This window comes from Varanus komodoensis, unplaced genomic scaffold, assembly GCF_004798865.1.
Source record: "Varanus komodoensis strain SLA01 unplaced genomic scaffold, ASM479886v1 scaffold8, whole genome shotgun sequence".
NCBI classification, from domain to species: domain Eukaryota; kingdom Metazoa; phylum Chordata; class Lepidosauria; order Squamata; family Varanidae; genus Varanus; species Varanus komodoensis.
Genome location: NW_025336481.1, coordinates 23,394,432 through 23,421,114, shown reverse-complemented (window position 1 = coordinate 23,421,114; position 26,683 = coordinate 23,394,432). Strand labels below are relative to the sequence as shown.

At 39.3% G+C, this 26,683-nt stretch overlaps 1 protein-coding gene across 4 annotated transcripts in view; it reads right to left on the bottom strand.

The window, feature by feature from the left end:
• NTN4 (netrin 4) overlaps nucleotides 1–26,683 on the bottom strand; it is a 76,528-nt gene that overhangs the window by 22,680 nt on the left and 27,165 nt on the right. For all 4 annotated transcript variants that reach the window (XM_044455546.1, XM_044455547.1, XM_044455544.1 and 1 more), the window contains exons 2-3: nucleotides 20,883–21,412; nucleotides 2,468–2,746 (exon numbers count right to left, since the gene is read on the bottom strand). In XM_044455546.1, coding sequence (XP_044311481.1) covers nucleotides 2,468–2,746; nucleotides 20,883–21,356 — 753 coding nt within the window. In that variant the 5' untranslated portion in view covers nucleotides 21,357–21,412. The remainder of the gene's footprint in view (nucleotides 1–2,467; nucleotides 2,747–20,882; nucleotides 21,413–26,683) is intronic.

The following is a 26,683-nucleotide window of genomic DNA, read 5'->3' as shown; positions in this document are numbered from 1 at the left end:
ATTCTTTAAAAATAACTACAATAAGTAGAACATTTTTCACACATCATATACTATATTTTCAAGCAAACTTTGAATTTAATAAGTTAACTTTTGTGTTACCAATATTAAACAGCTAAAACAATCAATGAGAGTGCAGAAATGGAAAGTATTTCCTCTTTCCTGCCATTAACTATTTCTTTTGTGCCTTATACTATTATTTCTAATGCTTTGGTCCTCTTTGTCATTCAAGTACTGTATTGGCTTTTGGGGAAAGGATGCCTCTTCTACAGAGATTGCCACTATATAAATAAGTCAATGCAATCTTATACTTGTCAACTCAGAAGTAACTCCCAGTGAGGTGTGGGGGGGGTGAGAATGGGGCACAGCAGCAGGTATGGGATTACAGTTTAAGGCTGCCGGAATAAACTCCATTAAAGACACAATCATGTGCAAGTTTAGACAGAAAAAAGGCCTACAAGCTCCAGCATGTCTGGCCAGTCTGCTGCAACTTGCAGGCCCTTTTTCTGCATAAATTGCACAGGATTGCACCTTAAATTTAATGGAGATAACTTTTGAGTAAAAGCCCCATAAACATTCTTTCTCCAGGTCTAATCAGTAGCATAATTTGAACAGTACCCAGGCCAATCATTAAACTACCAGAAATCCTGAACTGTATTTCACAGACCTTGGTTTTGACTTTATCTGCTAGACTATTGTTGCGTATTGCTATCTACTGCAACGCTTGCTTATGGCTATACTTGTAGAATAGCTATACATATGGGAAACATAAATGGTGACAACTTATTTTAAAATCCAGTATGGTCCTGGATATTTTTGGCTACAACAATCTACCTTGTGTAGCTAATTTGAAAGTATTTCCACCAAGGAAACATCTTATAAATGTTACAGACTTACAAGTTATACATTAAATCTTTGTAACCTTTCATATGTGTTCATTTTCACACATGTAATGAGGTTAATTTTATTAGAGGAGAACTATGCTTTCTTTTCATGTTGAGAGTTATAGTCAAACAAAGATTAGATGTGTTCCAGGCTAGATTTGGCTTGATGCCAAATCCTCTTTCCAATAGAATTTCACTTATATATAATTTCCCTCTTTTAATCCTAGCCTTTTAATGGAAGTACTGCACCAATCCTTCCTAGTTCTTTTCAGGACAGAACATCTTTATTTGTCAATATTCAGAACATCTGAACTGCTTATACTATTGATGTGAAAGTGGAATATCTTATTCTATTGCTCACAAATCATGAAAAACCTATACAAAAGGACCTATAGGCAATATTGAATGGGAATAATTCTTCATCTAAACATGATCCTTTGATCCAACACTGTTTTCTCATCTATTGTAATTAAAAAGAATTTCAACAAGGCACTTGATAAGAGAAATGTGCTTTATAAACAGGAACATGATAGAACCTTAGTTATTTTGATACACTTGGAATGAAAATCTGTTGTATTCAATGTAACTGCCTTCTGAGTAATCTTGTATAGTACTGCACTGTTAAACTTGTGCTTAACCATGTTCTAGTCAATTATTTAAAATATGCATTTTATTTGCATTTAGTAATCTTTTGAGCTGCTATATGGCAAGATTCAGTGCAAAGGTCTGATCTGCTTTAAATCTGCAAATCAGGACATATGCTTAAAAATGTATACTATTGAGCATCCCTGCTACCATGTGAATTCAAAGACATGTAACAGGAGTCCTACAGCCAGCATAGCTCAGGAAAAGTCACTCTAAGTGAAGGCAGTTGTAAGTGCAGAAATAAGTAGGAAATCAGTGCTTTACCTGCTTACTGTTTCCCTGTCCCAATCTGCCACCCTTGCAAATCCCACTTACATGCACAGCCTGGGGTTTCATAGCTGTAAATAAGAGTCACCCCTGCTGAATCCTGCAACAACTTCTCTTTGCAGTGAGTTAATGTGCTGCTTCCTGTGCATTTCCCACTTATGCTTTGCATCCACTTTAATCCATTACTTAGGAATGGCTTGTTGATACAATGTGTAGGTCAAGAACTCCAGGTTGTTGAGGGACAAAGAACCCAGAGTTTCACCTCAAGAAGGAACCATGCATTCAAACTAGGTTGATGAAAGCAAACGCCAAGTGGAATTGATGAGTGTGTGGGAGGAAGCTCTGACAACCCATGGTTTAAACAACCTGCAAGTTGTCTTACATGCAAACTGGGTCATTCACAGCTTAATTCAAAATTAAAGTATCCCAGACCTTTCTTGCCTAAGTAAGATAGATGCTTCTTTTGAGAAATTCTTAACATTTATTATTCCTTATCCTGGAACAGCTCTTACCTTCAGGGGATTAATTTGAATGGCATCCCTTGACTTCGAGAGGCTAATTCTCCACCAGACTGCCCCTAGATTGCCCCTAGATGTATAAAAATACATCTCATTTTTGAACAGTGAATCTGTCCATCTGAGATTTTGAGCAAAGTCTGTGTAACATAAACTTACCACATGGAAGACTCCTGCAGCTTTAACAGGCCTAAATCCTTTGATGGGCCCACAATGATCTGCATGACCATTACAAAAGCAGCTCCCCTTTACAATAAAATCATAGACTGCGTAGTAGGCTAGCTGCGGAGGTTTTGTGTTCAGGTCATTGCTGTAGCAAGGGCAGGATTGTCGCTTAAGCAGCCGTACTCGAAGGTTAGTGATCTTCAACTGTGCCTGAGCTTCAGGACTGTAAGGGTCATCAGTAGGATTAAGTGGTGACAGAGCTCGATATATAACCTAGAAATAATAAAAAAGACAAAATTAAGTGAATAAGAGGGATGCCAACTGGAGTCTTAAAAAATGCTTGTAGAGAGGGCTGCTTGCATCATTTTTCAACAGTACAGTATACTCTAGATCAGTGGTGGTGAACCTATGGCACGCGTGCCACAGCAGGCACACAGAGCCCTCACTGTCGGCACGTGAGCCAAGTTGCCCCAGGATCGCCCCAGTAGCCGAGCATCAGATAACAGCACCCATAGGGGCCATGTGCATGCTTGGAAAGGAGTAGCGCTGCCAGGCAATGACATCAAAAGTCACAACTCATTAGCCGTGACTTATCTGAGCTTTCACATGGACGGTCAGTGCACAGCCAACTATATATATATATATATATATATATATATATATATGCTTGGACTGGCTGTGAGTTTTTTCTAAACTAAAAACTCAGTTTTCAGGTTTTATTGCAGTGTTGGCACTTGGTGATAAATAAGTGGGTTGCAGTTTGGGCACTTGGTCTCTAAAAGATTCACCATCACTGGGTTAGGGTTAGAAAAACGAGGTGTCCTGGCATGATTTTATGGTTGGAATGTGTTTAGAATGGGCAGAAACATTGAGCTGTGCAGAAAAAGCTACTCAAGGCTTTTTCAAAATTGCATTATTTTCAATGGAACTTTAGCCCTATGTTAGGGTTAGGGGTGTGCACCAGGATAGGGTTGGGGTTAGAAAAACGAGGCATCCTGGCATGATTCTGATGGTTGGAACGTGTTTAGAATGGGCAGAAACAATGAGCTGTGCAGAAAAAGCTACTCAAGGAAGCCTTTTTCAAACTTGCCCTCTTTTCAATGGAACTTCCGCCCTGTATTAGGGTTAGGGGTGTGCACCAGGGTAGGGTTAGGGTTAGAAAAACGAGGTGTCCTGGCATGATTCGGATGGTTGGAATGTGTTTAGAATGGGCAGAAATGATGAGCAGTGCAGAAAAAGCTACTCAAGGAAGGCTTTTTCCACCAGGAGACTGTGGAGCATAAATTCATCAGAAGCAAACATTGCATTGGTTATGAATCAGACACACATATTTTTGGCAGCTTGCATTTTACCATGGTTTTCTTATTTTTGCTTGTGTGGATCATGCAGGGTTATAGACAAGGAAGAAATATAGTGCTCTGCTGAGCTTTACAATGTGGCTGAAGCTCAAGATGGAAAGTGTGACACATGCTAAGCAGAACTGCTTGACTATGCAGTTCATTTGCCATCAGGTTGCTGATAGCCCAAGTGAGTAAAGCTCCAGTGACCTGCATCTGAATATGCATATTTTCTATGTTCAGTATTCCAAATGGCCTTTAAAATATGGAACCATGTAATAGTATGGCCTAAGCCAAGCCATTCTGCTGCTTTTGTTCCTTCTTGTGATTTGGAGTACTTGCTTACCTCTTTGACCTTAAAAGTCATCTACAAAATTCATCAGAAATATAGCCATAATATATGGATTTTATAGCCATGGCAATCTCTCTTATTATTTTAAAATAGAATATTCCAGATGTTCTACTGGTTCCGCATTGCCTTATGAAGCATCCAAGTCTTGCTGTGTTGTTCTCCAGCACATCTGCAGAATGCCAGGTTAGGGAAGTCCTGTTTCCCTATCCTGCCAGCTACTGATGTAAGCAACAAACAGGTATGGTCAACTCTCAGGAAGATTCCTGTAGTGATAAAGTAAGGCCTTTACTACTATATGTTCTAAGTGAAAAACATTACCCAAGATCACAGCAAGGAAAAAAACTCTACTAAAAATAAAAGCTTCAGCAAAAGAATAAAATATAATAGGAGAAAAGGGGCCCTTGGGCCAAAATGGCAGAAAACAAATCAAATCAATCAATCGATCGATCAATCAATCGTAATGAATAAAACACTACCTCCCAGCCTAATAAAGTCCAAAGACATGCAAGAAAAACATGCATCCATGCAAGGAAACCACAATAGTAAAAGAAGAACAAGAATAAATGGGACCCCCGCTCCCCCAGGACTAGGATAGTGGGAAAGGGCGCCTACTAAAAATTCTTCAGCTATAGCCAGTTTCCAGACTGAGCCCCTACACAAGTACAGAGCCCAAATGTGCAATGCCTAGAGACTATGAGGAATAAACAGAATTTGTGAAATTGTATAACATCATTACTGATCATGAGGCATATCTGTTACAGTATCACCTTTAGCATCCACTTAAACTTGACCTTGTGAAGCTTGAGCTAACACAAGAAAGTTTTAATTCTAATCTTAAACTGGCAGGGTTTTTTTTTCAATTATTGAATTATTGTAGCACTTGAAAGTGTTATAAACTCTGTATCCTAATTCACATTTACCATTCAGAGGGAATTAGAATACTAATTTCATAGGTGCATGTTTCCTCTGTATACCTTTTGAAATGCTAAATCCCCCACTGGCTGCTTATTCACTACTGGACGAGGTTTTTGGTGTGAGTGTATAAAGCCCTAAACAACTTGTGACCGCAATACCTAATAGAGCATCTTTCCCATAGCAACCTGCCTGGCCACTGAAGTCATCAGGTGGCATGTTTTTGGTGGTTCCGCATGGACCTATCATCAGAAGAGCCAAGTGAAGAGCCTTCAGAATAACAACTCCATTTCTGTATCCCTGGCTCTGGAAGTCAAACACGCTTTAACATTGTATTGTTTTTGGTGCCCTCTGACCACATTTTATTTTCAGATTCAGCCATATTTTATGGGGTTTATTGCTTTTGCCTTTAACACATTGTTGTGTTTGTTTTATATAAAGCTCTTGTAAAGAAATACAATGAATAAAAACATTTCCCTGAATAAATCTACTTCCTGGATTATTCACAGGCTCCAAAGTTTTGGCTGGTTGCTTACTCAGATTTTCCCTCCTATAATCAGAAGTACCCATTCAAACAGTGGGAATCGTGTGTCCTAGCTGAAATGTGACTGGATGGGTCCATTTATAAATAATAATTCAATATTTAATATTTATAAATATTAAAACATTGCAAAAAGTTCTGAAAAGGACAGGTACAATGTGAAATGACATGAGTCCAGGAAAACGTGAATCCAGTAAATGAATGAAGAGTCAAGAGTCTGGCACAACTAAGTTAAAATGTCAAGCGAAAGAATTTACTTCTCATTTTTATTATGCATGAATATTGTTCAGATGGGTGGAAGGGTTTTGTTATTTACACCCTCTTTTCAAAGTAAGACATATGGCATCAGCACAAAGCTTTAATAATCCTTTGCCAAAGGCTCTTCCGCTTGTGATAAATTTACTTGGGCTTCTGATTTCTCCACCTCACTGGACTCTCACTTTTGTGTTTTCACTGGCTTGTGTGCTGATCATCATGTCTAAGCACTTTTTCCCCCTAACATTTTTAGCTAAGCTTCTCTCTTGACCAAGATCTGGCTCCCTTCCAAACTGCCAGACTTCACTCAGAGACTGGGGGCACTCAGGGTGGGGAGGAGTTGTAAGGGAACAGAAAAGGATTTAGAGCATTTACATTTCTGAACTGAATGGAAGCAGTGTGCTTTTGTGCACTTTGTCAGCATGCCAAATCTGGCAGCAGCCAATGTGATGGAAACAACTACAATTGGATGTCTTAGTGCCTACAAGCTGGGCATTAGAATATATGCATGGATTTTACTAATGCATTAAAAAAAACCTTTGGGTGCATATGGTGGTGATACTTATACATAAAATATTTCACTTGGTGTACTATACAATTAGATACCTGTTCTATGGATTGGCAGTAAAAATCCTTTAAAGGACTGCTAAATGAGAGCAGGCCAAAAGTTAGGTTGGGGAAGTCCATTAAGAGGGCAACACTTATGAGCTGTGTTTGCCATGAGTAAAAGTGGTGAGCCTTTTGATGAGAGATCTAAATAATCGGCAACACAAAAGGCTTTTGTTTCCCTTTCCTTAAGACATCAAACCTTCTATGCTTATCCAGGAAAAAAGTTTATATCAGACAACTATGGACAAAAACTCAGATTCCAGCATCACTACTTGTATTCATTCCTGGGGTTTTTTTGCTGTATGTATCATACAGTCCTGACTACAATGCCTTTTTCACAGCTTTGTGAACAGGAGATGACATCAAATATGAAAGAAAATTGCTTGGATATCATCCAAGTTCTAGATATGCATTGCCTTTTAGATAGAAAATAGAGGTTGAGACATTTTCAAGAAAATCTAGTACTCTGGCTTCCCTTGAAGAAATAATATCCTATTTTTCTTACTTATTTCTTGATTTAAAATATGAAATATTCAGGGAACAAATGCTATGAAATGAAATGGTTCATATTAGATATGCCAACTGCATTTCAGCATTCCAGACTGTCTGCAGATTTTGAATCAGATTCATAAGTTAGTGTCTGACATAAATGCTGCATTTATAGCTAAATGCATTGTCCAACGGACTGCTTGAAAAGCACATTGACCTGGTTTTTAAGGAACTTAAAGGAAATCCTGTAAAAGGACTGCATCCATCTCTGCATATGAAAGCCATGCCTGGATTGTCATGTGTTCAGCTGAGAGCTATTAATTATGAAATAAAAGTGGTGGCCACCCTACCTCTGGATAATAGACAAAGCCTGATAGTTTTGTCTAGCTGGCAGCCTGTCCTATCTCACAGGGTTGGAAGTGCAGTCATGTTGCCATTGTCTTCCATTTTTTTCCACTAGGATTTTCCCCACAAGATGAAAAGGGTGATCTATGTATCTGTTTTTGCTTGAAGGCAGGAAAGCAACTTGCAGTTAATAGCAGGAGACAAAAGCAGCCCCTCCTTTCTGCCTTTTCTTCACTGGAACAAAGTAGTATCTTCCTGCAGCTGATTTTAGTTTTAAAGAAGTCAGGTGATTATCTATTCATCTCTTTGTGTAATTGCCTGGTTTGGCATAATTCTTCTACCCACTCTTCCCTGAATTTCATGTATTTCAGCCTGCTACTCTGCCTCTTCCTTGACTTTACAGGTGCTCTTCCCATAATCTTCTCAATTTCCTGGGATTATTCCTACCAATGCAACCCTCCAACACATTTAGGGTATCGTCATCAAAAGACACTGTCACAAGTAACCGTAGTATAATTATTTCCTTCAATTTTATATTGAACAATTACCCAAGCAATCAGCATAGTATTATTATTACGTTTATATCCCACTGTTTCCCTCTTGGGAGGAATGCAAGCCTTCCTCACAAGAAAGGAAAAGCCTTCTCCACTAGATCTTATCCTCATAAAAACAACCCTCTGAGGTAGTTTAAACTGAGAATTAGAGACAGCCCAACATCACCTGGGTGACCTTCATAGCCAAGTGGGGTCTCCTAGGTACCTGGTCCAACTGCCACACCATAGACTTTCTTTTGCTTTCTATTTTGCACTGACAGCATTCACACGATACCTCCCAGTTTTTACAAGATGGTGGATAGCAAAACAGATATTCTGCTGTTGGATATTGTCAGTGGGAAAGAAGAAAATTAGAAACAGTACTTGCTACCAACTAAAAATCATCAAGAAACCAGGTTTCCTTTTGTAGCATGTCTTCTAACCTGGCATTCTGTAAATCAGCAAGCCGTAATTTGAACCATGAAAACTTAACATCTCAGAAGCAATCTCTGTAAAAATATTTTAAAATAAGAAGTTATTCTTTTTCACATATTTTGTATTTTGATCTTTTGAATGCTTGTGATAGTGGAACCAGGAAGCAGTGAAGAAGAATTAGGAGATTATTCCATATACAGAATTGACTAGTTATGGCACTGCCTTTCCCAACCAGGTAAGAATAAGGCATTTAGCTTTGCTGGGGCTTTTCAAAATTCCAAAATGAAGTAAGCAACTAAACTAGCTGGTATCTTGTGTGTTGCATTTTATAGTCCAGGGAATCTGAAATGTGCAGTTATGTTCATATACCTCTTGACTGTTCTGGCATTGCTTTTTGAGGACAGCACAGCAGAAATGATTAACGAATTAGGAATGTCAAGCAGTGGACAAAGCAGGTCAAGCAAAAAATAAAAGAAAGACCCACAACAAAATCAATTTTTTTGCAGGAGCAGGGGTTTCAAGATTCGGGAACTAATTATCAATAGTAACGTATTTTTGTTCTGTGATCCTCCTAGGACACTTGTTTCTTCCAAATCTGCCTCTGGTTCATATACATATGGCTGTCCATTGTGGAAGGCAAATTAAAACCAACCATGGTCTAGCACTGTTTTTTGTTTTCCTTTTTAGCTTCCTGACTCTGTTGCTATTTTGTACATGCTCAGGAAACATAGTTTATGTCTGAGCTCAGCCAGTGAGTAATCCAGCAGAAATTGAGCAAAACCTCTCAGTGCTCACATGTTGAAGACCACCTACTTGTCACAGTCGGAACACATGCCTCTTTTTCTCTGCATCTAGCCCTAGCCAATAGCACAATTTTCCTATAGAAAGTACACACAATAGCAATAAGCTTCAAACCTTTATTATTCTTATATAAAAAGCACAAGTAGGAGATTTTATTGGGCCAACTAAGCTCCATTTATAGTGGGATGTAAAAGTTAAAAGCGATCACTCCCTGGGTAACTGTTATGGAGATCTGCAGCTGGCAATTGCATTGATTTGTATAAAATGTAATTGAGGAGGGGGTTGAACATGTGTGCCCAAGGGGAGACTTTCCATAATGTAAAAGCTCCAGGAGTGGCTGCTGCTTTCAACTTTAATCCAAGAAGCTGAACTAGGAACCATAAAAATCTATTATATATATTAAGAACTAGCCTGGTTAAATATTTCAAAGTGAAGTATACATCTTGCCTTCGCAGTGGAAAAATGTGGGACCTGTCTAAGACAAGCAGCCTTACTTCAGAGGGGGTTCCGCACCATACTTCTGTACACACATGACAGACCAGGCCAAGAATCCTATATGTCTGATCCCACCTGGTTTACTTCCTTAGTGATTAGTGTAGATGCGCCCCTTTTTTTTCTTTCAGTGTTAGTACACCCAGTACTAGAAATTGGGAAGAAGGGCCAGTGTTGGGGCAGCACAGAATAGGTGGGCAGAAAGAGTGTAACCTCTCAGTACCCTATTAGCCAATTAGGGGAAAGGAGGAGGGAACAAGCGGCTGGGAGCAGGGTTCAAAAGGGGTGTGTGAACATGTGCTCAGGCGAACAGAACAATGGAAAGGAAGCCATTCCTTTCTGTTCCCTTTATTGCAATAAAGTTTTAAAAAGAAGTCTATGCCTGCCTGGGATATTTTTTTCTTCCAAAGGAAAGGAAAGAGTGTTTTCTAACATACTTAATATTTTAGGCCCAAGAAAATGTTTGCATTCTTTTAAACCAAAGTAATCAGCTCTGGCACTGCACTGAAATGGTGCATATATATATATCTACATAGCATAATTAGGAAGCAGGTTATAGTCAGTTTGGAAGGTAGTGTTTTTAGTAATAGTTCCAGTTTTATGTTATTCTATGCCACAAGAAGCATAGGAAAGTAGTTAAGACTAGTTTTGTGTAGCATTTGAGAAGTTGGAGGGATAGCTTCTTAATTATTGGCAAAATATGTAATTATTTTGGCAAATCAGGCTACTTTTAAAAGTTGTATTTACTGCTGTTGAGATACTAATTTTTGTGTTTTAAACTAATACTGACAATAATTTATTTAATTTCTATGTTACCCAATAACCAAAGTTCTCTAGGCAATTCACAAAGTACCATAACTACAGAATATAGTATATAGGGATCCAAACAGCTGATCTTACAGAAAAATGTATACATGTATCCGTACTTATTGTATGCATTCTTATGCATGTATACTTGTGTGTACTTGGAGATGTGTATTAATCCAGGTGAACAATGAACATTTACATAGGATTCAACAATTAAAATGTACATTGTTTTAGGACTTTCAAATATGAAATATACTGCTTTTCAATAAATTGTGCCTTAAATGTTTATGCTACCATTCTAAAATAAAATGAATAAATTAAAGAAGTTCCCACACAAAAATTAATATGGGGTGGGTTTTTTTTGTTAAAAGTAAGAGTACAAATATTATTATTGCAAATACCAAACTGCCATAAAACACTTCCTTTTAAATCTTAAGTGAAAATTAAATTTGCATATAGCATGCTTTTATAAAGAGTTTCTTGAGAGACACTGTAAATGATTAACAAGCCACAGGAAGTTATGTAAAACACTATTGTTTAGTGTTCTCTACCACTATACAACATCTTTGGCTGTCATATGAAGTGGATTCTGGATGACAGATGCTTCTCTCTCTGCAGTGAAACAGGTTCATAACATTTCTCTTTATACAATCAGATTGTGCACTTCAGCTCTCATTTTGTGTGACCTCAAAAATTACAGAGATAAGAATTTGTGAAGCCCACAAAATATTTACAAATAAAAGTCACATACATGAACGGGTGGCATATAATTTGCTGCAAATCAGAATGTGCATAATTAAAGAAAAATTTCTCAGGGACTGTACATTTTAGCAAGTCTTTGTTCAGCCCATTTAGCTAAAAGGAACCATTCAGACAGCTGCCATGGGTTCTGGCAATACTTAAAAATGATGGGGGAATTCCCCTTTCTGGTCAATGCCATTTTAAAAGGGTGGTTAGTTGCAGGGAATCAGTGTGAGAGAATAGTGCTAAGCCCTTACAAAGCTAGAACTTTTTTTCTTTAAAGTAGCATTATGGTATTATCGAGATACTGTGTGATACCCCTCTAATGCTAATTTATACACACCCAAACATCCAGACAAGTGCTTAAACAATCTGTTTTTTAAAAAGCTTATAAAAATGAGGTCCACCAAAATAAAATAGTGAGTGTGTGCTGAACTATTATGGGTTCATCTGCCCACATCAAAACCACCTCTCTTTTAAAAACTATACCACTAAGGTCCTCTGCACCTGTAAAGATTACATCACAATTCCATTATTCCAAAAATGAAAAAGTGGTTGTCGTAGTAGTGGTGGTGGAGGGTAATGCCTCTTAAAATCTGTTTAAAAGATGCTGCTGTGTAGAATTTCCTGGGAAAAATCTACAGTGACAGAATTCCCACCTGTTGGATTTTGCTTACCATGAGCAAAGAAGTGGGCGAAGAAGTGACAGCCCTAGATGAGAAAGACTTGATGCTCTGTTAACTGAAAATAACTGCACACACTTTTAACCCTCATTTCGTTTATGTGTACAATGTTTTCAACATCTCCATGTGCTTAGTTAATGCTTCTTTAAGTAAAAACTTTTATTTTTAAAATCTCTTTTTAAAAACTATTTGGAAATATATAATCAGTTATAGATAAATAAAAACTGTGTTTCCTTGCTAGACAACTTTTAGATAATGTCAATAAACATTCATTTAAAACTTTTTTTTCTTACAAATAGCTGTGTAATCATTTGCCATTCTCTCCCCCAACCCCCAAATAGCTCTACTGCACTACATAGAGAAAATGTTCTTGGTCCATCAACAAGAAAGATGGTATTTAAATGCTCTTCCTTCAGGCAAGTTTCCTCCTTCCCCAAAGATTTATGCCCTTGGATTTGGCATGCCTTCACTACTTGTTGACGTATGTCAGAACAACAAAGCTTCAACATAGTTCCAAAACTAAGCTAAGGAATGGGTGAGCAGGAGAGCAAGTGAATTGCTTTGCTTTTTAGTTCAGAGGCAAAGTCATTGGAAACATAGCTGATTCCCCAGAAGAACTCTCTACCTCTGAGCATGACAAACATCAGTAAAGGTTTGCAAAATGGGATCAATTTAGCAAGGTTTATAACCAGGGTGGGGAAGCCTTTCAACCTGAGGCCTAATTCCATTTTGGAGATGCTTTCAGGGGCTTCATTCCAGTGGTGGGCATGGCTGGAAAACAATTCCTCCACTGGTTGTTGCCAATCTATAGTGGCAATTATCTGTATTCCAAAGAAAGCAGGAGCAGTGTCTCTGTTCACAAATAAGCAAGACAAACCTCTGCATGTCCATACAGAAATAAGCACAAGCAGGCAAGCCTCAGCCTGACTAGGTGGAAGAAAACAAGTGATGCTGCACAGGATACAGCCCAGAAGGAAGTAGGCCTAAGTCATTCAGTAGCACTTTCAAATGGCATTTATACTCAAAAGCAAGCATGCGAGTGTCATGTCTACTCAGATATAAGCGGTGCAAGCTTCCAGACGACTTCTAGAAGGTAGCAGAAGAAAGCTCAGACAACAAAAAGACTGGATGGCCACGTCTGCACTTCCAGTAAGCCACCCTGTGAATATGCTTGTTCTCAGAACCATGCCTGGAATGCCCAACAGATGAAAGAGCTCATTATAGCATGTGCTCCTTCACCTTGCCCTTCAGTCCTTCAGCCAGTGTCCCGCCATACTTCACAACAGACTCCATCTTTTCTTCCATTCTTCAATCCATTTGTCACAGCCCCCTTTTTTGGGAATGTCAAAAAAGCATAATTTGGTTCATATTTTAATTTGTGGCCCCTGAAAATTACACAACCAAGCTTGCCTCATCATCATCATCATCGGCCTTCAGGGGAACACAGGTATGCACATACAGCTGTCTAATATCTGCAGTCTTGCCTTCTCAATGGCCTTCTAAATTTCAGCTGTCAAGAGAAGCAAAGTACGTTGAAACAAACCAAGCAAGACTGATTTGCACATTGTTTCCAGCTCTCAGTTGCACCAAAATGTGGTGGTACAATACCATCTCCTTTAGGTTGAACTGAGAGTTCTCACTGCCAGCTGCCTTCTCCAACTCTTCAGCTGCTTCAGAAAGAGGAGTTACTACTTCCTATGTGCTTTTCTAGAGCACTAACTACTGGGTTTACTGTGGGTCCATAACAGGGGACAGCCATACCTGTGCACCTGAAAACCCTCCTCCCAGCAAAGATAATATTACAGTCGCTCAGTTTCCTGGAATTGGGAGAAAATTAATAGAAGGTAGTGGAGCAGTGATGCCCACTCCGAAGTGCTGCACAGACGTAGTGAAGGAGCTGTCACTGGCAGCAGCATGTGCAAGATCACGAAAGTGGCAGAGGTTTTGCTGTCCTTGCTGAGCACATTAGAAACTGATCCTGTAACCCATGATGAGATTGCTTTGTTGAGTTTGGAGAATGTGAAAATTTGCTGTGAGATGGGCAACCCTTAGAATAAACCATGACTAGTGAGGGTGGCTTGCTGCATCCAATGGGAAGCAGATGAGGTCTGGACAACAAAACAACCCATGACTGCTAATTACCAATGATGGGTTATCATGTCATGTGAATCCAGTCAACAGGCAAGCTTTTTTTTTTTTTTTTGGATAAGGGAAATAGATGCAAATTTTAAGTCATTCTTTCTGTGTTTCCCCACCACCTTGATCCAATTTGCTAGAGAGGCTAAAAGAAAAAAAAACTTTATATTGACAGCTCTCAAATGAAAATGCTAGCCACAAGGATATAGGATGTATATATCTCCTTTCCTAGAAGCTTGGAGAAGTGTGGGAAGGGTGAACAGCAGTAATAGTCAGAGCAATATTAAAAAACCAGAGGAGCACACTTAAAAGGGGTAGAAATACCCACCACCCACTTTTGGGGTACCAAACCCTTTTTGTTGCTTTGCTTTTCAATTGACATCAGTTAAGTATAAACAATACTTGGATAATGTCCTTGGATGTTACCTACTGCACTTTCATAGGATGCAAGGTCCCACATTTCAGGTAGCCATTACTTTGCACCTGCAACGTTCTTTTTTTCAAATTATGAACAACATTTAGCCCATTTGTTCCCCCCCTCCACCCCAAAGAGTAGGAAAGTGTCACTTGAGCATCTATGATGTCACTGTCACTGGTAGTGACACAGGCAAGATTGCCAAGAATGACAAGGGTTTTTTTCCACTGTTTCTTATGTGTCACCCCTGCAATCCATGATGGAACCAGTCTCCTGGGTTTGCATGGCACACAAACCATGACGGGTTCAACAACCTCTAGAACAAGCTAATCATTAACAGGTTGGCTTGTTGGCCCAAAACAAACCACCCTGCAACTCAGACTGTAGAGCAATTCATAAAGGCAACTTATCCACAGGGGGTTGCCATGTTGTGCCTAAGGATTGCCTGAGGATAACCCAGTATAATCTCCTCTGCCCTACAGGGAAGAACTCTTATTCCCAGTCAACAGATACTGGACACAGGGTTTCTTGTGCTGAGAAAGGGAGACTTTTCAGCACTAAGCAGGGGAAAGCCCTTTTCTCTGATCATGTGCTGACTGAAGGTAAGAACTTTTTCCTCATGGAAAAAAGGCCTGAGGCAATCAATCCCCATGGGCCTTATCAAGGTTGCAGGCTGAAGGTTCCCCATCCCCAGTTTGTAAGAAGAGCAGAAAGAGTACTGCGGGATGGACTAAGCATCAAAACCATTCAGAGGCTTAAATCTATTTTTGAACCACTGTTATTTTGTGCATTCTGACTAAGGAAAGTACCTATTTTTAGATACGATACACTTGTAAAACACTGTCTCTTTCTTGGTCCTGCTTTGCAAATATCTCAGGGTGCTTTTTACAATTTATCAGTGTGCAGAGCTGCACACTAGAACTTTTCAGATTTTGCTATGTACTTGGATCTTGGATAAATATCTGAGACAGGAATTGAGGCATCTTGACTCTAGTCATGCACTTGGAGACCAAGTATACAATACTTCTCTTCCACAACCCACACATCCCATAACCCCCTGCCCAGAGTCTTTGTTGAATGTGCTTGATTTGCAACCATTCTGTAAGAAGCACAACCAGAGTCTACTCTAGGGTTAAACACTCTAGTAGAAGACTGTAATGTTCAGTTGAGTAACATACAGCTTGTTTTAGAAATCAGTGCAGGCTGAACTGTTGGAGTGAAAATGAAGGTCCAGAGGTCAAAGTATGGCAGAAGTACATTAATAAAAATGTTCATGGGAGGGACATGGATGCTCAGGTAGTGATTGGGATGGTCTCTATTTCCATCCATGAAATACATTAGAAATGCATTATTTTTAACATTTCAATACTATCTTATTTGTTACAAAGCCATCAATTGTTAAAAAGCCATCAACATGATGATTATACCCAGGAGTTGCACATATATATAGCAGTACTGAATGAGCCCTATCTTGAACCACATGACGGTAGATTAGCATCAATTCACTGTGCAAAAAACCTCAGGTCTGAAACCAGGAGATTCATCTGAGAAAAGCCACATACATACAGCAGACACATTGCAGTGCTGAATAGCTAACCAGATTGATTAATTCAAGTAATGGCCAAGTAGCTTCCATTACGCAACAGGCTGCAAAAGTATCTCTCACATGGGGCAAATAGGCATTTTGTAGACTTGACCACAATCTTCCACAGCTTCCACCACCTGTACCTCAGGAGAGGTCTGCATCTGGTCCATTATCATGCCACTGGAATGCCAGGGGGCGGGGGTGCAGGGTGGGCAGTGATCCTAACAGTTTAATGTACTTGTGTAAAAACAACCATCTAAGTGAGCTATTTATACCTTGAAAATTATACAAGATCAGGCCACCTCAAAACAAGGTTAAGTATTGCATGATTATCTGTTTGCAGGTCAGCATCCTTTTCCTGACAACTGAAGTAGTTTCCAAGCAACGTATTTGTGACAAGTTGTTGAGCCTAACTTATTGTGGTTGTTATACATTCCAAGATACTTGCTACGAGAGTAAACCTATTATTCCCGGTATCTTGGCTGGAATCCCAGTTGGAATACTTGAATTCCATCTGCCTGAGTTTCTCTCATTTAGTGGGATATGACATTATTTTTTATATTATAGAATTACAATTTCTTCTAAATTATGTGACAGCATTATAGATTAGTTTGTAGTCATCACAACCTGGAATGGATGCCTTTCAGTAACACAGGACCTATAATTTAGTTCATATGTCTCAGATATGGGGATGGAAAGAAAATGGATTGGCTAAGGTTAACCAGTGAGTTTCTGGCTGTAGCAGGATTTGAAAACCAGGTATGTCACAGCTTGCTATCTTAGGCAAGATTCACACAGTTTAAATTAACGTTTGTTTTGGTCATGCTTTTAATGCAAATACAAAATCTTTATCTCCATAATGCTAATTTGCTTTAGTTGACTGTGATCTTGTTCACTGCCAAGCTAAAGATATACCAGAAAATCCATGGACCTGGGGCAACAGAATCTCCACTGCAGCTGAAAGATCTGGTGTGGTATAGTCACTAAGAATGCTACTTAGGAAGCTTAAATTTCCTTGGAGCCATATACTGCACTATGTATGTCAGACTCTGAAGATTGCTCATTTGGAAGAGAAAAGAATGGAGAAGCATTGTAGTGTAATATAATGTAATTAGCATTCTTCTCCTACTCTATGCTCATTTTAGTTGTACTTGCCTGCTTGCACCCTTATTTTGAAGGAAAAGACTCATCAAGTTGTAATATGTTTTAGAGATACCTTCTTGCAAGGTCTAACTTAAAAACTGACTCTGACCTTCTTCGAGTAGTATACTAGCAAAATGACATTCTTTCACTTGACCTGCAGTCCTGATTTTTTTTTCCTAATGGAAAGAACACAAGAAGCCAGGAAAATGAAATGGCATCCATTGGAATTTGCATCCCAAAGTGATTCTTTGTATCAGTCTCTGCAGTTCTTGATAAAAGTGAAGTTACCTTCAATAGATTTGCTTTTGTTTTTGTAGCTTGAGTGCTTCGTTCAAATTAAGTCTGCATTTTCCATGCCTATTGGTCCAATATAGTAGGAAATAGAAGGGAGGGTTAAGAAGTTATTTATGCCTCAAAAAGCAGGATGATAAATGTGGATTTTAATTCTGTGATTGCACCTATGATTGCATCTATGTCTTGTAGAAATCTTCCAACTTCATGACTGCTGTGATATATGCAGACCACAGAAGGCAGCTATGTTCATCTCTGCAAAAGCACCTCTTAAGACAAGTATATGACTTGTTCTGGATATTATTTTGGAGCCTTCTAAAGGGCCATACCAATGACTCAGTTGAACACTACATTTATTTATTTATTTGGTTACATTACAAATTTGTTGTAATGCAACCAAATAAATAAATAAATCTAACTTCAGCAAGGGACTACTTACTTTTGCATTTCTCTCATTTCCACAAGAACTTTACTTGTTCAGAACAGACACGGTAAATAATTATACTCACTTTTATAAATATGTCCCATAAGGAATAGTTATGGTGAGTGGTTGCCTAGAGCTCCAATAGATCTAGGGTGCCAAATGACCCCCAGGCCGGTAGCAGCAAAAGCAGTCAAGCAAGATTTGGCATGCAGTAGAGAAAAATGCTGCACTGGTCCATTTGGGCTGCAGTCACACACCATTTAAAATTGCAATATTGTCCCCAGCATGAGCTGAACCAATTGGCTGGCAAACTTTGAGAGGCACACAGCTAATAAGGGCATAGGAACACAACCATGGTTATTTGTGGAAGAGGAGAATATGTGTCTGAAGAAGTGTTTTGTGTCATTCTTTCCCTGCTCTCTCCAAATAAGCAAAAGGTGAAAGTGGTTTCACATTGCATTTTGAAAATCAAAGATGGGCCTCAGGTCTGGACAGGTTGAAGAACAATGTTTTAAAACATGCTGTGTTCTAAAGAAATGTTTAAAACTTTTTACAATACAGTGACTGTGATCAATGTGGCAATGTTACAGAGCCAAAGAAGGAAAATAAAAATGGAAGATATCAGTATCTCAGGAAGTTCATGCTTTCTTCCCATGAACCAGTTTTACGTTGTTCAAGAACAGTGCTAATGTTGTGAGGTGATTTTTTTCTCACTTTGGGTGTCAAAATATTCTGAGACCTGTCATGGTAGGCTCTGGGGGTTTTCTACTGGAATCAAGAGACTCAAGCCAATAGGATGCTTGCCCCTCTTTAACTGATTGCAAAAATAACAGATACCCATATTCTGGCTAGAATTCTCTTTGTTCTTATCGTCATACCAATTTTCTGTACATTATATATAAATCCAGATAATGGTAACCAAGAGAAAGTGGACTTGCATATGGACTCACATGCAACCGAAGGTCAAGCTTTGCTGTTACTGTCATCTACCTGAAAATCATCCTCTAGTTTATAATACTTGGAAAATTTAGCTGCTGTTGTTACTCCAGTATATCATTTTAGCTGGATTCTATATGATACCTGAAAGCTTAATCTAAGTTACTGTTTCCAGATATCTGAAATCAGAAACTATTATGAGTAGGAGTAAGTCCTATATAATTCAAAGCAGCTCATGCTCTGGTGCTGTTTAATGTGAGATACATGTTGGTATTGGCAGTTAGGAGTAATTGCTTGAGTGTAGCAAGCTGTAGTAAATTAAATGGCATGCTTGCAAGACCTTCAGTCCTGCCATCTGGTCACCAGAATGTTTCTGCTATTACTTTGGAAATAAATAATAGTAGTGTTAAAATGTAGCAAATGTTAATATGCAATCTACATAATCTCCAAACCCTGATATTTAATACTTCTTGGAAATTTGATATAATGTTGCCATTTTTGAATGGGCATTTTTTTTGCAATAATTAGCAGCATGCTTCTGAGTTAACACCAATTGTGCCAGCATAACAATACTCTTGCACAACTTCAAAGGTAAAAACTGGACAAACTTGTGGTCATGGAGAAGAAGGATCAGAAAGTAATTAGAATTCAGTGCTCACCCTGGGATCAGTCTGGCCTGCAGTTACGGTATAATGTTATGCCTGCAAAAGATGTGGCATAATTTTAAACATTCCGAGATGTGCAGGTTGGGCCTGCCTCATTGTTCCTCACATGTAGGTGGTGCAACTGGGAACATGTAAGCAAGGATCCAGTGATGGATATTTTTCACAAAGGGGGCCCTTGGTACAAACAATGACTACCCAATGCCAAGGAAATTCAAACGATCACATACTTTATATGGGAAGATGAATAGTATTTGACTTCTCATAATTGCACTGGTGCTGTGCTAACCTCACTGCATGCAACAGGATTCTCAACTGCACACCTGTGAGCAGGGCTGCAAGGACAAAGGATCTCACTCAGCTAAGCGCTGTAGGGAGAGCATATGCCTCAAAGCAGATTCTCTGTACTTCCTCATTCACATTTCACAGAAAAAACATGTATTTGGGACATTCAAATGCCCATTGCCTTACATGATTGAAGGGGATGTAATTCTCACTTACTGATTTCCAGGCTTGTGCAGTGTGATTGCAGAATCATGCAAGAGACAACAGTTCTGCCTGTGCTAAACATGGGACTGAGCCTATGAAATGCTGTGTGGGCACAGATAAGCTGCTTAGAGCTGCTACTACTAGTCCAGCAATTGTCACTGGTACTGCTCTGTCTCTCATGGTGGGCAAGGATGTTTGCCCACATTGCAACAGAATCCCAGGAATCTCGAAGGAACCTTGGAGTCCGAGGTTTGCAACCAACCATAATTCCTGTAGGTGCTTGTGCCCAGCTGGGAGCGGTCCTGCAGTCAATCCACGCTCCCTCTCAACTCCTCTGTTCTCAGTGAGGTTGTTGCCATTCCATTATCTCAGCATAGCTGCCAATATCAGTTGCCAGACAGGAATTCAGAATGAAGGATATACAGAAACCCCAGGAAGGACATGGCATATGAGTAACTGATGGCATGATAAGTAGTACTTGACAACTGTGTTCTACTTGCCAGTTTTAGGTTGTTTCTTTGTTATAGAAGGTAAACTAATCTCTTTGTCTAGACAATTTTTTCAACATTCATTAGTATAAATACAAATGAGTATAAATTGTAAAAAAGACAAGTGGGTACCTGTGGTAAAATGTGGTATTAAAATAGATAGCTAACTATGCTTTCTTAAGCATTTGTACACACAAAGAAAGGGAACATGACACAGTTCTCAAAACTTATAAACAAGTATCTTGAAATGTAGCACATAAACAAGGCTTTATCAATTAGCTTTTCATGAGTATAAACCCAGGAAAGACACTATATAATTAAACCATAGAATGTAAGATGTCAGTGAAGTAGCTAACATTTTTCTCAAAACCAAAACATTTTGTTGTAAAATGTATCATAAACTTATTGTAGCAAGAAAGAGGTGAGGGAGGAAGGGGTGCCTAACCTTCCCCCACCCCCCATTCAACTTTTACTTGTTCATGGGTCTTTGATATCTTAACGAACTCACCTCTCCTCCACTGCAGGGAAAATGACCAGAGTATCTTGAAGTGCAAATTGCCCCTTTCTTGCTTATGTCATCATCCAGCCCAAAGGTTGCTGAGCAGTTAGTGGAGAAATATTTGTAAGGCTTCCATGTTTTCCCAAAATCCTGAGATCTCTCCAAGACCATGGCTGCTGGTCTTGGTGACTTGAACACCATGATTAAATGAGTGAAATAAAACTCAGTTTCCAAGTTCAGCTGGATCTTCTCCCTGTGTACCCCCTGTGCTGATTGCCACCATGTGTGTGGCAACTTGAAGGAAGAGTCAACCATGGCAGAAGGTGGGTGAGCCTGATGGGAATGCATGGAATTGCATTTGCTACACTTAGGCCATGTGCATATGAGGTCTACATTCTCGTTGTAGGAACAGTAATACTCTGTGGAGTTGCCCCCGCATTTTGTATCTGTCCACAATTTACGTCCATACCCTAGGTTTCCCATCCGAGGATTGCATGCCTTCTCACAGTGGGACCCAGCTCCAGCAATGCGGCTCAGTCCTAAGTAGGAAAAAGTGCAAACAGTTAAAACAAAACTAAATACAAATTATAATCCACCAGCTGTGGCCAATCTACAGTGAAAATACATTGTCATTAATTTTTCATTAAAAAAGGCAGAATTCAATTTTAGCTTACCAGAATATAAGACTTTGCAAGCTTTTGTGCTCACAGCTGTACGCCATGTTCTACACACCCCCATGTCAGTAATATGAGGATAATTATACTGGCCTGCTTCACAGGATCTCCTTAAGGATTATTAAAATCATTTATGTGAAACACTTTGTACACTCGAAATGTGCTAGATAATGTGATCATGTTAAGGGTCTGTCTAGAGAGGTGTGTGAAGTGGTGTCAGTGGATGATTCAGGAGGGCCTGTACTCTCTGAAAGACTCTCTGAATACCAACCTGCTGTAATTGGGCACTTGTTGAAATAAAGAAACTGTTGCCTCTGTTCACAGCATTAAATTGGTTTTTGCCCACATGTGCTTCCACCTGTCCCTCCTTTGAATTGTTCTGCCTGATGCTTTTTTTCTGAAATCAAATGCTCTCTGTGATTTTTTCCAACAGGATTGTCCTGAGGAGACAGGCCCTTTAAAGACACACTTCTACCTTAGACTATATGTAAATTAGCATATGCAAATATGTGGATTTGTTTTCTTTTGTTCTGTGAGCCTGGGGCCTGCATCTTTTCAGTACCACCCCAGCCCTTGAACAGGCTACCCACTGTAAATGGATTCTTTCCCACAGGCTCTTGGTAAGCAGGAGTGACAAACACCATGTATTCTCTTTCTTCAACCCCCAGATATTACTACCAAAAAGATGTAATGAAGAGACCTCAACTCCACCTCAAAAGCACAGATAGTGTTCATTTCATCTAATACTCCATGCCTTAGGCAGCCATTTTTCTTGAGTGGTGACTCACTGTTGTTGTTAGTCACTGTTGTTAGTCAAGTTGTGTCTGACCCATCGCGACCCCATGGACAACATTCCTCCAGGCCTTCCTGTCCTCCACCATCCCCTGGAGTCCACCTTAGCTCACGCTGACTGCTTCAGTGACTCCATTTAGCCACCTCATTCTCTGCCATCCCTTCTTCTTTTCCTATCTATTGTTCCCAGCATTAGGCTCTTGTCCAGGGAGCCCTTCCTTCTCATTAGGTGGCCAAAGTATTTGAGTTTCATCTTCAGTATCTGGCCTTCTAAAGAGCAGTCAGGGTTGATCTCCTCTAGGACTGACCGGTTTGATTACCTTGCTGTCCAAGGGACTCACAGGAGTCTCCGCCAGCACCACAATTCAAAGGCCTCAATTCTTCGGCGCTTAGCCTTCCTTATGGTCCAGCTTTCACAGCCATACATTGCAACTGGGAAAACCATAGCCTTGACTATACACACTTTTGTTGGCAGGGTGATGTCTCTGCTTTTTAGTATGCTATCTAGATTTGCCATAGCTTTCCTCCCCAGGAGCAAGCGAATTTTAATTTCTTGGCTGCAGTCCCCATCTGCGGTGATCTTGGAGCCCAGGAAAATAAAATCTGTCACTACCTCCATTTCTTCCCCATCTATTTGCCAGGAAGTGAGAGGACCGGATGCCATGATCTTAGTTTTCTTAATGTTGAGTTTCAAGCCAGCCAGCCAGTTTCACCCGCACCAAGAGGCTCTTTAGTTCCTCTTCACTTTCTGCCATGAGAGTGGTATCATCTGCATATCTGAGGTTGTTGATATTTCTCCCAGCAATCTTAATTCCAACTTATGATTCATCTAGCCCTGCCTTTCTCATTATGTGCTCTGCATATAGGTTAAATAGGCAGGGTGACAGTATACAGCCTTGTCGAACTCCTTTCTCAATTTCGAACCTATCAGTGGTTCTGTGCCCAGTTCTCACTGTTGCTTCTTGATCCATATATAGGTCTCTCAGGAGACAAATAAGATGATCAGGTACTCCCATTTCTTTAACAACTTGCCACAATTTACTCAGTGTCCAATTAATAGCTCTGAATCATGCAGTAAAGGTGCAATCCTATAGATATATACATAGAAAAGGTCCTACAACTCCCACAATTCCATAGTCAACATGAAAAGCTGTTCCAATCATAACATTCATAAATTCACATGACTTGCGCACAGCAATCTACACTCTCTTGGAAATATTGGTGAATGTTTTCTAGAGCAGCCTTCACAATCTGATGCTTCCAGAGGTTTTAAACTATAGGTTTCAGCATTCCTAACCATTGGCCATACTGGCTGTGGTTGATGAATTGAAAACATCTGAAAGGAACAGATTGGGGAAGGTGGCTGGAGAGGGTAGGGGTTTGAGTCAGTGGCCAGTGCCTTTAACACTGCAAAGAGAAATGTGTAGGCTTGATCAGGGTTTAGGATTCTAAAAGCAACTGGATTGTTCCCTTTCCTTTTCACATTGTTATCAGCCACTTCGTATAACAGTTGATATTCAACTTTTGAATGGCTTGGAACTGTAGTAATACTCATTTACAATTGCTTACTTCTTCTAGAACTACATATTTAATCTATGGTTGCACTTTTTTCTTCGTTTAAAAGGTCAGCTAGAATCAAACAACATATCCACCATTTCTGGTAGATCTGATTACTGAGCTGTGACAAGGCCTGGACACCAGTGCCTACAAAGATAAGGAGTCCCACCCATGGCAAAGGTATTGCCAATCAGATTCACTCTTCTGATGTTTTTTCAGGAGGCAGACCTGGTATTTGAACAATGTCTTTCCACCCACGGCTGAAATTTTTAATGTTTTCCCGGACTCTTTTCAACTCTTGTAATGACTTGGGTTAATATGCATTCCAGGGGCAAAGGTGTAGTTAACATTAGGGGTGAGTGACTTGTCCACTTCTAATCCATTCTTAGGCTCTGCTCAACAGATAACACATAATAGATTCAGATTCACTTGATAATCCTTGCAATAGAGTTAGTTATTACTAACACAATGAGAGAGCACTAACTTTTAAGAAGCTGTGAGAAACATGATCTCAACTCCAAGCCTGCACTTTGAGAGAGATGGGGAGAGGTTCCACTTCAGTATCCTCCAAGATCTGAAACTGGCAAGTTCTTTTAAAGCCACACACACACAAACAACCCCCTCTGACCAGTTAATACATTGCACTGTTGGCACAATCAGCTTAACAGCTTCCCCACCTGCATCTCCCTAAAACACTGACACATCAAGATACTAGATCACCACACTGGACAACACTGCAAAGAAATATAACCCTACTCCAACACACACACCCCTGCAAATCTGGAATAACAACAATACTGGGTTACTTTGCAGGACTGGTGTATCCTGCACTTTCTCAGCCACTTCCCTGCCTCCTGCAATACAGATCTAATACTGATGGACTTTGGTTTCATACATTGTCAAGGTATTTTTTTCAAATGTTTATAAATTTAGAAAAGAAATTATTTACCAGACTTGAAGTAGAAAGAGGAAGAAATCATCTCTTTGTTGCCACCTGCTTTTTGGTAGACACAGTACTGTCTAATCTGGGTAACATTAAGATCCTAGATTTCTAACTTTTTAGGATGCTGCAAAAACTTCCTAACCAAGAACAGTCTGAAAAGTCTTAAGCCATGCAGAAGGGTTAACACACCCAAACAGTGGGTGTGATAACCATTGCTATGACTTTATTCACTGAATGCTCAAAGGTGGGTGCAAGTTAGTTTCTCTTAAAACCAAGGGGCAGAATAGGGGCTACACAATTTGCCTCATCTTTCAATATGCCTCATATCTCATATCTCTAGAAAGCCTAGCTGGGAATTTATGGATCACCCATGGAGCGACTGAACTCCCTTGACTTCTCCTGTAGATACCCATATTTCTGCTCCCTTCCAATTGAGACTTCTTCGATATATGACTCTTGTCCTAAATATGTATGCAATATTCATTTGAAATAAATAGAATCTACATCCTGTGTTGTTGTTGTATCATTTCAGTATCACCCCAAAGCCAAAGCTATTTGGGAGATTCACAGAAATTATAAACAATACATGACATTAACACATAATAAAATCTAACAACATTTAACAATTTAAACAGTTTTAACACAATAAAATATTGGACCTGATGAAAACAATGAACAGAAATGTTTCACCATAAGCCATCAAAGTAGATGTGTTCAGGATCAGGATATAAGTATATAATTTCAGTTCAAATGCATGGAGCACACATGCCAAGAAAAGTAAATAAATACAAATGTAAAAGTCACATAATAACACTGAGCCCTTTTCAAAGTGCTGTGCAAACATTAACTAATCTGCACAACTTGCCGGAGAAGTAAGGAAATAAGTTATTATCATGTGTCTTATCAGCTATACCTGACATGGACTAGACTAATTTATATGCTGGCTGCTATACTTCTTCAGACTTATTATGCAATGCATTCAAGTTGCCTGCCACATAAACAGGTGATTGCTTACTGGGGCAACTTTTTCCATAACATTTTATAGTATTCTCTTATTAAAACAAAATGTTGACGTAGAAAAGCTTGCTTCTTATAACTCCTGTCAAACAAACAAAGAAGCAAACAAAAAACCTCGTACAGATTCTGAGAGTCTGAACAGGCACTACACACAGTTTGTTGTCCTGGAACAATTTAACTGAAAGCCAAACAGCCCTTACATTGAAAAATTGCCAAAATGCAAGATCAGACTCAGTCCCTACCCTTTTACTGTATGAAACTGAAATCTTCAAAAGACTACTGAATCAGAGTCTCACCAAGAAAATTTAGGACTTTTCTACAAATTTATTTCAGGTCCAGTTAGGATTTTCTCGTTAGCTTCCTAGTTGGTGCTAATTTTCACTGCCCTCGAGTCAAAGAGAAGTTTCATGTGTTTTAGCTTAAGATAACATATTTTTCATGGCATTTGACTCTGCCATGCAAATTTGATTTTTCAGTGTAGTACAAGGAAGAAAATCTGAGTGAAAGGGACAACTCCACTTGGTATGATGTGACATTTTTCTGGCATTGTACTAATCTATCTCCAGATTACAAAAATGCCATTTTAGAAAATAGGTATTTTTCACACTGCCAATCAGAAGAATATTAAATGCATTTCCTGTTCTTGGAGAGGCACCCGTTCTTTCTCTCTCTCGCTCTCTCTTTCCATCCCTCTTAATATTTATGGTTAACTGAACACTACCTTCCAGGCTATATGCCATACATACCACTGAACAAAATCTGTAGTAATGGACAAAAGCACACAAGGTATAAGTGTGACTCACCTGTAAAAAATTCGGGGCTAAATC